The 12,026-nt window shown below is 41.4% G+C and overlaps 1 protein-coding gene across 7 annotated transcripts in view; it reads left to right on the top strand.

Annotated features, from left to right (window-relative positions):
- Window positions 1–12,026, top strand: part of KMT2E (lysine methyltransferase 2E (inactive)) — a 137,136-nt gene that overhangs the window by 21,796 nt on the left and 103,314 nt on the right. For all 7 annotated transcript variants that reach the window (XM_075857300.1, XM_075857303.1, XM_075857302.1 and 4 more), the window contains exons 2-3: window positions 4,552–4,736; window positions 10,155–10,269. In XM_075857300.1, the coding sequence (XP_075713415.1) occupies window positions 4,666–4,736; window positions 10,155–10,269 (186 nt within the window). In that variant the 5' untranslated portion in view covers window positions 4,552–4,665. The remainder of the gene's footprint in view (window positions 1–4,551; window positions 4,737–10,154; window positions 10,270–12,026) is intronic.

The raw sequence follows: 12,026 nt of genomic DNA, 5'->3' as shown, positions 1-12,026 counted from the left end.
CGGAATAAGTAAACAGAGCAGGGAGCTGTCAGATCTCCCTGCTCTCTGCTGCCAGAGGCAGCTGAGGGCTGGGAGCGTCCCTGCTCTGCCATGTGAGATCGATATTAGTATCGATATCACACGTTTAACCCCTCAGATGCGGTGCTCAATAGCGAGCACCGCATCTGAGTGGTTTTGGAGAGGAGGGAGCTCCCTCTCTCTCCCACCGACACCCGGCGATACTATCGCCGAGTGTCTGTGTCTCTAATGGCAGCCGGGGGTCTAATAAAGGCCCCCAGGCTGCCTGGAGTGAATGCCTGCTAGATCATGCCGCAGGCATGACCTAGCAGATGCCTGTCCGTGTTAAACGGACAGGCAGTAATACACTGTAATACAAAAGTATTGCAGTGTATTATAAATGCGATCGCAGAATCGCATATTATAGTCCCCTAATGGGACTAGTAAAAAAGTGAATAAAAAGTTTAATAAAGTTAATTTAAAAAAAAAATGAAAAACCCAGCTTTTCCCCTTACAAAATGCTTTACTATTAAAAAAACAAAATAAAGTTAAAAAGTGACATATTTGGTATCGCCGCGTCCGTAACGACCCCGACTATAAATCTATTACATTATTTAACCCGCACGGTGAACGCCGTAAAAAAAAAAAATAAACTATGGAAAAATTGCTGTTTTCTGTGAATACTTACTTTAAAAAAGTGATCAAAAAGTCGCATCTACTCCAAAATGGTACCAATAAAAACTACAAGTCTTCCCTAAAAAAAAGGCCCTCATACAACCGCATCGGCGAAAAAATAAAACCATTACGGCTCTTCAAATATGGAGACACAAAAACAAATAATTTTGAAAAAAAAAGCGTTTTTACTGTGTAAAAGTAGTAAAACATATAAAAACTATACAAATTTGGTATCGTTGCAATCGTAACAACCCGCTGAATAAAGTTATTGTGTTATTTATACCACACGGTAAACGGCGTAGATTTAGGACGCAAAAAAGAGTGGCGAAATTTCAGATTTTTTTTCTATTTCCCCCCCCCCCCCAAAAAAAGTTAATAAAAGTTAATCAATAAGTATGTCCCCCAAAATGGTGCTATTAAAAAATACAACTTGTCCCGCAAAAAACAAGACCTTATACAGCTATGTCGACGCAAAAATAAAAACGTTATAGCTCTTGGAATGCGACAATTGAAAAACGTAAAAAATAGCTTGGTCATTAAGGTCCAAAATAGGCTGGTCATTAAGGGGTTAAAATGGATCACAAATTAGTAAATAAATAAGGTTTACTATGTCGTCTTTATTTTGGCATAAGTTTTGTTAGTTTTTTTCACTTAGTTTTTATTTTTTCAGGATATTATAAGGCTTATGAGTTTACTAGCAATTTTTAAAATATTCAACATAATTTGCAAAACATTTTTTTATGCATCACTTCAGTTTTGAAGTGGCTTTGAGGGGGTCTATATATTGTAAACTCCTTAAGTCACCCCATTTTAAAAACTGCACCCCACATATTCAAAACAACCTTCAGGTGTTTCATAGGAATTAAAGCAAAGTTAATTATTTTTTTTTCCCTAGCAGATTTTCATATTAGGGCCTCATTTACACGACAGGGTTTGAGTGTCGGCCGATAAAATCGGCCGTTTTTCCCGGCCAGTTTGCATCCTTTCCGGGCCGTGTTGCTGTTTTTAATGGCAGATTTTGACCCGTTTTGCATCCGTTTTTTTCCCTGTGCGTTTTAAAATCTGATGAATTTCATTTAAATCTGTTGCCACACACAGCTCTCTGTAGATCATGCCACCCTGCCCCCTGCAGGTGATGCCACCCTGCCCCCCCCCCCCTTCCAGGAGAAGTCACTGACTTCAATGTCCATATATGGACAGTGTAGTCACTGACTTCTCCTGGAGAGGAATCCCTGGCCACGGGGTCAGGGATTCCGCTTCAGAAGTGAGTGACGTCGCTGTGTCGGGGATTCCGACTCCTACAGGGAGCAACAAAAAAAACCCCTCCTCCTCACATGCACTCTGCACTAGGAGGAGGAGGAGAGCGAGCAACGGAATACACGGCCATCACTCGGGACACATTCCGGTGATGGCCGTGTATTACCCGGCCCTATAGACTTCTATGGGGGCCGGGTAAACGTCTGAAAATAGGGCATGTCCCATTTTTTGACAGCCAGGTTTCCCGGGCCGCCAAAAAATCGGTCGTGTGAATAGCCCCATTAGGGGTCTATTGTTCCTAATGCAGCCGGGTGACGGCCGATTTATGAATGGCCATCACCCGGCCGGGATACCCTGTCGTGTGAATAAGGGCTAAGCCTTTTAGTTCAGTAACACAGCAGGTGTTAACAAAAAAAAACACAACTCAATATTTATTACACAGATTTTGTAGTTTTCAAAAATATCCCATATGTGGCCCTAGTGTGCTACTGTACTCAAACACAAGCCTCAGAAATGCAAAAGCACCTAGCATCCTAAAATGCCTATGATGGCAGGAGGCCCTGCTTCCTCACGGAACTGCTGTTTCGTACTGAACAAAATGATACAATACGGAACAGCAGGTCCGTGGGGAGGCATAGACTCCTAGTATCATAAATGTCTGATGCCAGGAGTCCCGTTCACGTGTACCGTGGTCGGGCCAGGAAATCAGTCTGACACGGACCGCTTTTCACGGCCCGAACTCGGTTGTGTGCAAGAGGTGTGATAAACCACTTAGTGCTGTCGCAGAAAACAGGTGATGTTTTTTCTCCTTTTTTTTTTTTTGTTTTGTTTGTTTTGGAACATAAGTAATCTGTTGTGTAGAATGTTTGGTCCCTGTGGCTTTTCTCTTTCACAAAACAAATTGCTCTGCTCATAAAGAATATCTGAAATTATGAATCTATGTAATCTTTCATATTTTTACATGGTGACATATGCATCCCGATGTCAAGAATTGCTGGTTTCTGACAAAAAGGGTTTGCCCAAATGTAACGGATTTGCTGCAGAAAATTTCTGCAGCATTTGCTTTGGAAAGACCACAACGTTTCCTGTGTTTTGTACTGCAGCAAATGGTGTGGATTTTGCTGTGTTTTTCTCAACGTTGGGAGATGGTGACCTCTCTGAAAAACGCAGCAATTCAGTCCACTTTTCGCAGTAGGAATTGACATGCTGTGGTTCGAAAAATACGCAGCGCAGCTGAATTTATGGTCTGAAATCTTACGCAGCGCGTGGATGGGATTTGTTTTGCTGCTACTGTATTCTGCCTATTTTCCGTCGGCAATATCGGGCGGAAAATACGGATAAGTTCCATTGTGTGGACAAGCCCTTAACCCCTTCCCGACATCCGCCGTATATATACGGCGCACGCCAGGTGGGGGAATATGGAGCGGGCTCACGGGCTGAGACCGCTCCATAGAGTGAGTGTGTTGGCTGTGTGTTACAGCCAACACTTCCGGGTAACAAGCGGGTTCCCGTTCGAGCGCGATCCCGCTGGTTTAACCCGTTAAATGCTGCGTTCAATAGCGCTTTTAAATTACTAAAAACAGGAGGCCTTCATAGGAGACTGTCAGAATCGCAATATACTGCAATACATTAGTATTGCAGTATATTGTGCAAGTGATCTAACGATCGCTGGTTAAAGTCCCCTAGGGGGACAAGTAAAAAACAGTACAATAAAGTTGTTTTTTTTAACCAATTAAAAAAAATAATTAAAAAAAACGGGAAAAAATTACAACCTCAAAAAACCCCCATTTTCCCTCAAGCACAATGTAAAAAAAATAAAAAGCTAACATAACTGGTATCGACGCGTCCAGAAAACTCTGAACTATTACAATATATCATTATTTAGTCTGCACGGTGAACGCCATAAAAAATTAAAAACATCAGAATTGCTGTTTTTTGGTCTCTCCTCCCACAAAAAATGAAATAAAAAGTGATCAAAAATCTCCCGTACCCCAAAATGGTACCAATATAAACGGCAGCTCGCCCTGCAAAAAAGGCCTCACGGCTAAATTGACAGAAAAATAAAAACGCTATGGCTCTCATAATGTGGCGACAAAACTCAAATTTTCTTTTTAACAATCAGTTTTTTCCTTGTAAAAGTAGTAAAACATAAAGAAAACTATATAAATTTGGTATCGCCGTAATTGTATTGACTCGCAGGATAAAGCTAACATGCCGTTTTTACCGTACGTTGAACGCCATAAAAACAAAACCACCCAAAAGGTTGAGGAATCGCAGTTTTTTTTTCCTATTCCACCCCACATATATTTTTTTTTTCTCGTTTCCCACTACATTATATGGTACAAAAAAATGTACTGTGAAAATCTACAACTCGTCCCGCAAAAAACAAGCCCTCCTACGACAATATTGATGGAAAAATAAAAGTTATGTCTTGTGGAAGGTGGGGAGGAAAAAACAAAAGTGAAAATCCGAAAAATGGCTGCAACACTTATTATTATTATTATTATTATTATTATTATTTATATATATATTTTTTTTAAATTTATGTTGACAACTCTGCACTTTGTTCATGGGGTAATTTGGTAAAGGTATTCAAAACTATTTCTTCTTGTATTTCTTTAGGATTCGTGGATGCACTTAGATGTTTGCAATGAGCACTGTGGCTGGCATGCCCCAGTGTTTTGGATCCCGATGCAGAGGACTCCATAGTAATCGTATTTATCAGAAGCGAACGTCATGAGCATAGTGGTCCCTTTGCGGGTTGAGACAGCAGAAACTCCATACTTCAACATGGCTGCAGGCTCAGAGTAAGTATAAATATTTTTTGGGGGGAAATTTACATATAAAACAACAAACTAGTGCAATATAAATTATGGTTAGAGAAAAAGACTAAACTGTAGGTCTTAGGCATCATTTACACGAGCGTAATATAAGCGCGTGCTTTTCACGCGTGTCGTACGCACCTATATTACTCTATGGGGCAGTGCAGACAGTACGTGGGTTTTGCGCAGCATGTGTCCGCTGTGTAAAACTCATGACATGTTCTATATTTGTGCGTTTTCCGCGCATCACGCACCCATTGAAGTCAATGGGTGCGTGAAAACCACCCATACCGCACGGAAGCACTTCCGTTGGAAATGCGTGGTTCGCGCAACAGCTGTCAAACTCTGAATGTAAACAGAAAAGCATCACGTGCTTTTCTGTTTACAAACATTCAAACGGAGTGTCATAATGATGGCGGCTGCGCGAAAATCACGCAGCCGCGCATCATACGCTGATGACACACGCAGCTGTTAAGTGCCTTTTGCGCACGCAAAACGCCGCGTTTTTTGCGTGAGCAAAACGCACACGCTCGTGTAAATCAGGCCTTAGGCTGTGTTCACACAGTTTTTTGCAGGAGGAAAATTCCTCCTGCAAAAACTGCTCCAGATGTTTTTTGCACAGTGGTTTGACAAAAACTCTTCAAAACACTCGTAGGTGTTTTTTTTTACCCTTTCTGACTGATTGAAATGGGGTTTTGGAGGCAGAAACCGCCTCAAGATGGGTCATGTCGCTGCTTTTTACCGCGACGCAGTTTTTTTTATCGCGGTAAAAAAACTCGTCCAACTCCTATTGAAATCAATGGGAGGCATTTTCGGGCGTTTTTTGACGAGTTTTGCGGAGCGGTTTCCGCGCCAAAAAACTCAGTGTGAACAGGGCCTTATACACCTGACAGTAAAAAAAAAAAATATAATGCCCTAATGTTATCCATAGTCTCTATGTAAATATCAGTGGCTGCCGCAGTCTTTATGAAATGAACCACACTTGCGTTGGTGCCCCACAATGAACCGGCTTAATAAGCATTCTGCAAGCTTCTGCATAGGGTTAAAAATGTGTTTAACCCCTTCCCGCCACAGCCCTTCAGATTTTCATTTTCGTTTTTTCCTCCCCACCTTCCAAAAGCCATAATGTCTTTATTTCGGCTGTTGAAATAGTACTATGAGGGCTTGATTTTTGCGGGACGAGTTGTAGCATCATTTATTTAGCCATATAATGTACTAGGAAATGGGGAAAAAAAATATTTGTGGGGTAGAAAATGAAAAAAACTGATTCCTCCATGTTTTTTTTGCGCGCCGTTTTTACGGAATTCACTGCAATTAAAACATGTTAACTTTATTTTGTGGGTCAATACGATTACAGCAATACCAAATATATATATAGTTTTTTCTATATTTGACTACTTTTACAAGTAAAAAGCCTAAGTGTAAAAAAGAAAATTTAAATCGACCAAGTGGTATGAGGGCTTATTTTTTGCGGGATAAGCTGTAGTTTTAATACTAATGTATTGCAGTATATCGTGTTTGACAGGCCTCTATTAAGCCCAGTGCGATGCCGCTCGTTACTCTGAAGTATGGATACGTCAAATGTCGGGAAGGGGTTAATCATTGTATGTAAAGTATCTACGCAGATGTTTTATTTAAAGTTTAAAAAAAAAATTTTTTTCATCCCAGAATTCTGAGTCTTTCTCCTCAAACCTCCTAACACAGCTGCAACGTTTCGGGAGACTTCGCTCCCTTATTCACGCATAAGTAATTGAGCCGAGTCTCCTGATACATCATGTGGGATGAGGAGGTTTGAGGAAAGAGGCTCAGTGTTTTCGGACTAAATGTGTTTGAAACGCATGTCTCGGGAGCTTTCCTGCCGAATATGGCAAATGAGCACTGCAAACGCAGTGTGAATAGGTAGTTAGAAAATACAGCTGGGGTAATCCACAGTCATTGTAAACAATTTTGCTCCTGCTGAGTCAGGAGTGGAGCTGCCATAAACTTTTGTAAATGTCAGCATATCATAAAAATAGCTATTTAAAGAGCCCCTGTCATTTTTTTTTCTCCCCCCTTGAGTACTATTTAGTGTTAGTCTAAAATATATGATCATTGGAGGTTTCAATTAAATGAGGTCTCTTGTAGAGCTGCTTTTCAGTTGATTTTACTTAGACACTATTCAGACTAATTGTCTCTGGTCACTGTATGTAAAAAGAAAAACCAAGCAAAAGCCCCATAACATAATGCGGTCATAGTGAATTGATAATAGTCCAACCAAGAAAAAATCACGACCGCATGTTGAAAAATAACATTTTTACAAAATACATTATTGGTGAGCCATAAAATACATAAGCATTGATTTAAAAAAACAAGAAACTCAGAGCCCTCATAGGGATAAATGGAGTCAGAAAAACTGAGCAGTGGATGATCCAGGTAAATGCAGTGTCCAGGTCCTTCAAAAGGATTACAAATACACTAATCGGCACATAAAAAACTTGTATCCAAAAGTAATCGTGAACTACGGGTAACAAATGCACATTGAAAAATACGGTATACAGATTTGTTGCAGACTAGAAGACGCACCCAGGTTTTTGTCCCGTAAAAATTAAGCCCTCATAATGACTGTCAACGAAAAAATGTAAAAGTTATGACTTTTTGAAGGCAGGGATGAAAAAACGAAAGCATAAAAATTAAAATTGGTCTGGTCCTGAAAGGGTTAGTCTTTGAGGAGTCATTTTGATACACTATTGAAATCAGGAGGACCACAGTATGAGCCATATGAAAAACCTACAGCAATTCACCCACTGAAATATGCACTTGTAACCAGGGCTATTGATTTGGTATGCCAAACTTCCGACTGCCTTTTTTTTTTTTTTTTTTTCCCACATGAAGACTTTTTTTTTATTTTTTTATAAGTCACTCATGTATAATATTTAGTACTAACTAATTTACAGTAGCAAATAGTAATTTCAGGTTTTTCCATCATGTACGTAAACAGACTACTTAGAACATAAGATATATTTCTCGTTAATGTCATTGATGGACACGGCACCATGGGCTACTAGGAGGCTGATCCTAGGTAGGAAAAGAGTGGTGGCTCCCGCCCAGGCAGCCCATACCCTTCCCACAGACTAATCATTTTTGTTTTATTTCTTTTATTTTTTCCAATTGCTTCTGGAGGTTTGCCAGCCTAGTCAACCCTCTGAAAGTTCCAGGAAATCAGGCAGTCTTCTGTGCTGTGCTTTCTTCACCGTTGGTCACCTAACCCCTTTTTCTGCTGGTGGCATGCCGGTATCCCCACTTTATGTAAGATGTTGTAAAAAAGGTGACCTTGCAAGCACCCGAAGACGTTGAAATATGGGGTACCCAGGCCTATAACTTTTTTTTTTTCCCTCCTGTGAGTCTTTTACCTACTAGGTACTGGCCCACTTTCTTTATTGGCACGACGAAGCACTGCTAGTCATTTTCCCCACCATTGCCGCCTCACGAGTTTTGCTCCTGGCTTCCCAGCGAATTAGGCATCAGTTCACTCCCAACGGCTTCATGTACGCCTAGGTCACGTCGTGTGTGTGTCTCTGTCATATCGGATGCTCGCCCACTGTGCTGGCTGCTGGGGGAGATGGCCCTTGCATTATTCATTGGCTTGTACCATAAAGTATTCTGCTATGACACAACCTCCTTTCTCAGGATCTGATGTTCCACTTCACTTTACCTCCGCTTTATATAATACGCAATTAAACTGTTGAAGCCGAGGTTTTGAGAGGCCACTATCTTTTTGAACCTGTCATTTAGACCGTTAAACCCCAGAAGCCTCACTCGGCCACGAAGTAGCAATGCACATGGTAGGCCTATTTCCATTAGTGTGAGAGGATTCTGTCTTTTCTGCAGTCTGGTTTGAGTCAGGACTTTGTCCTGGCTCCTCCTGAAGACCAGTTTAACACTCTTCTTTCACTTTCAGCGAATGTTCGCATTCCGTTCTCAGGTGACGATGTTCTTGCAGGGAGTGGCCCATGCCGTCCCTCCTTTACACATCCACTTCTGAGCCCTAGGATCTCAACTTGGTTTAGGGGGATTTTCAGGCCTCCACTTTCAAACCATTGCAAGACTTTATGCCCCAGCTTTTTCCCTGAAATATAGCCTTTCTTGTGGCCATTACTTCCATCAGACTCGAAACTGACTGCACGGTCCTGTAAAACTTTCCTCCCTCAATCTACAAGGATAATGTGTTTTGCCCCATCCCATCCTTTCTCCCAAAGGTGGTCTCTGCCTTTTACAGGTTGTGGTCCTGCCTGCCTTCTGTCCCTCCCCATCCCACCTGAGTGAGCGTGCTCTTCACTGTCATGATGTGGTAGGAGCAGTTCTCATCCACCTTGCGACTCGTTCAGACACTCAGAACTTTTTATTGTCCCTTGTGATTTCTGAAATGCTGTGCCAGGGCTTGGTGGCTTCCAAAGCTGCTATAGCTCGCTGGATTAGGTCTGTGATTCTGGGAACATCCGTTCAAAGGCAAGGTTCCTCCCTTTTGGGTTGCCTCCTATTTTTACTAGGTGGGATATACGGCACCAAGCTTCAGTCTTCGGTTTGCAAGGCTGGGCTTCGGTACATAACATGAAATTTTAACAAATTCATACCCTGGCTTTCTCCGATTCCAGCATGAGCCGCAAAGTGCTCTAAACTGCTGTGCGTTAGGTGAGTCTCATGGTCGATTTCTTTTGGGATTGCTTTATAACGTCCCTCGGTGTTATGAATGCCCAATGACATACGAGAAAATTGGATTTTTGTACTCGCTGTAAAATCCTTTTTGCGTTGAAGTCATTTGGGGACACAGATCCTGGCCTTTTTTTTTTTTTCCCCGGGCTTAGGACTTTTCCGTTTTTTTCGTTGTAGTTCTCCCGGTACCATGGATGTTATTTTCTTCCCCTACTTCTGTACGAACTGATTAGTCCAGTATCTGTGGGAAGGGTATGGCTTGCCTGGGCGGAGCCAGCACTTTTTTCCTACCATGGATCAACCTCCTAGTGTCAAGGGCCTATACCCTTGTTGCTGTGACACCAAATAAATTCAGCGATTTAAAAGGATTTTTATGGTGAGAAAAAAAAAATCCTAGGAAAATTGTTTTTTGTAATTAACTAAATTTTTTAGTAAGTATGCGACATACTATGCATTTTAGAAATTAATACAATATTAAAAATATAGTTTAATAATGTGGTATTTTTCTGCTGAGGTACATCAATGTTCTAATTGGTACTTCATTTTAGGCTGTTACTACTTGAGATTTGGATAAAACAAAAATAGTAACTAGTGCAGTGGATAAAAATAAGTATAGCAGTCAGTAAATCCAAAGTATAGCTTTCATTTTGCAGGAGCAGATTAAAAATTGAAAGCTACAAATTAAGGCATTTCTTTGTTTCTTCCTTCATTTAGACCAGAATCCGTTGAAGCAAGCCCTGTTGTAGTTGAAAAGTCAAACAGTTATCCACACCAATTATATACCAGCAGTTCTCACCATTCGCACAGTTATATTGGCTTGCCTTATGCGGTAAGTATTATCTGTAAACTCTTGACGTCGTATTTAACCCCTTCCTGCACCTTGACGTAACTGCACGTCAATGTGTGCAGTAAGTTCGCGCACCTTGGCGTGCAGTTACGTCTGTGCTTTGACAGTTAACCGCGGCGCTTCACTGCAGCGGCGGTTAACTGTGCAAGGTGTCTGCCCTGCATTCCCCGTTGCTGATCAGTGGCTCAACGCTGCGGATTTTGGCAGTTAACCCCTTCGATGCGGCGGTCGATTCCGATCGCCACATCGAATGATTTTAGCGCCGATCGGCAGCCCCCACGTGAAATCACGGGGGCTTGCGATGGTACCCATGGCAACCGGACGCCAGACAATGGCTTCCGGGCTGCCATGTACAGAAGCCTATGATTACCAGCCGGAGGCTGGTCCGTCGTAGGCTTCCTGTCAGTGTGACTGTTACGTCACAATGGCAGAATACATTACACTACGTAGGTAGTGTAATGTACTCTAGCAGCGATCAAAGCTGCAAGTCTAAGTGTCCCCTAGTGGGACAAGTGAAAAAAGAAAAAAAAAAAAGTATAAAAATAAAAGTTATAAGTGACATAAACAAGAACTGCTTTTTTTTCCTATAATAAGTGTTTTATTATAGGAAAAAAATGAACACATAAAAAAAAAGTACACATATTGGGTGTCACCGCGTTCGTAACGACCCCAACTGTAAAACTATAATATTATTTTTCCCGCACGGTGAACACCGCAAAAAAAAAAAAAACAATGCGAGAATCACTTTTTTGGTCACCACCCCTCCCAAAATATACAATAAAAAGTGATCAAAAAGTCGCATGTACGCTAAAATAGTACCGATACAAACTACAACCCGTCCCGCAAAAAACAAGCCCTTACACAGCTTTTTTGACTGAAAAATAAAAAACTTATGGCTCTCAGAATATGGTGACACAAAAAATTGTTTCTTTTCTAAATAAGTGATTTTATTGCGCAAACGCTGCAAAACATAAAAAAACTTATATACATATGGTATCGCCGTAATCTTACCAACCCGCAGAATAAAATATAATGGTAATTTATAGCCCAGGGTAAACGCCGTAAAAAAATAAATAAAAATCATTGTCAGAATTGATGGTTTTTGGTCACCTGGCTTTCCGAAAAATGGAATAAAAAGTGATCAACAATATCGCATGTACCCCAAAATGGTACCAATGAAAATTACAGATTGTCCCACAACAATTAAGCCCTCACGCAGCTCCGGTGGTGAAAAAATTCCGGCTCCCAGATTATGGCGATGCAAAACGAGCAGAGCGTTCCAAAAGCGGATAAGATTGGGCACCGTTTATCAGTGCGACACTGGCCACATATCTGCGGATTATTATTTATTTACCCCATTATTATACCCTCTTATTATGCCCTGATGTACTCTGCCCAGCCTACATATGCCCCCACATTATAGACGGAAATACCAGCAAAACGCCAAACAGAACTACTAACAAGCTAAATCTGTGCTACAAAAGCCAAATGGCGCTCCCTCCCTTCTGAGCCCTACAGCGTGCCCAAACAGCCGTTTACGTCTACCGATATGGCATCGCCATACCCGGGAGAACCCGGTTAATATTTTGAGGTATTTGTGGCACAAACTGGGCACAACATATAGTGCACTAAAATGGCACATCAGTGGAAAATTTAAATTTTCACTCTGCATCATCCGCTGCGCATTAAACCCTTCGCGCACCATGACTTAATAGCATGTCGTGGTGTGTGGAGGGTGA

This window comes from Rhinoderma darwinii, chromosome 3, assembly GCF_050947455.1.
Source record: "Rhinoderma darwinii isolate aRhiDar2 chromosome 3, aRhiDar2.hap1, whole genome shotgun sequence".
In the NCBI taxonomy this organism is placed as follows: Eukaryota; Metazoa; Chordata; class Amphibia; order Anura; family Rhinodermatidae; genus Rhinoderma; species Rhinoderma darwinii.
The sequence above is the reverse complement of the archived record's forward strand: the minus strand, read 5'-3'. Positions and strand labels throughout refer to the sequence as shown.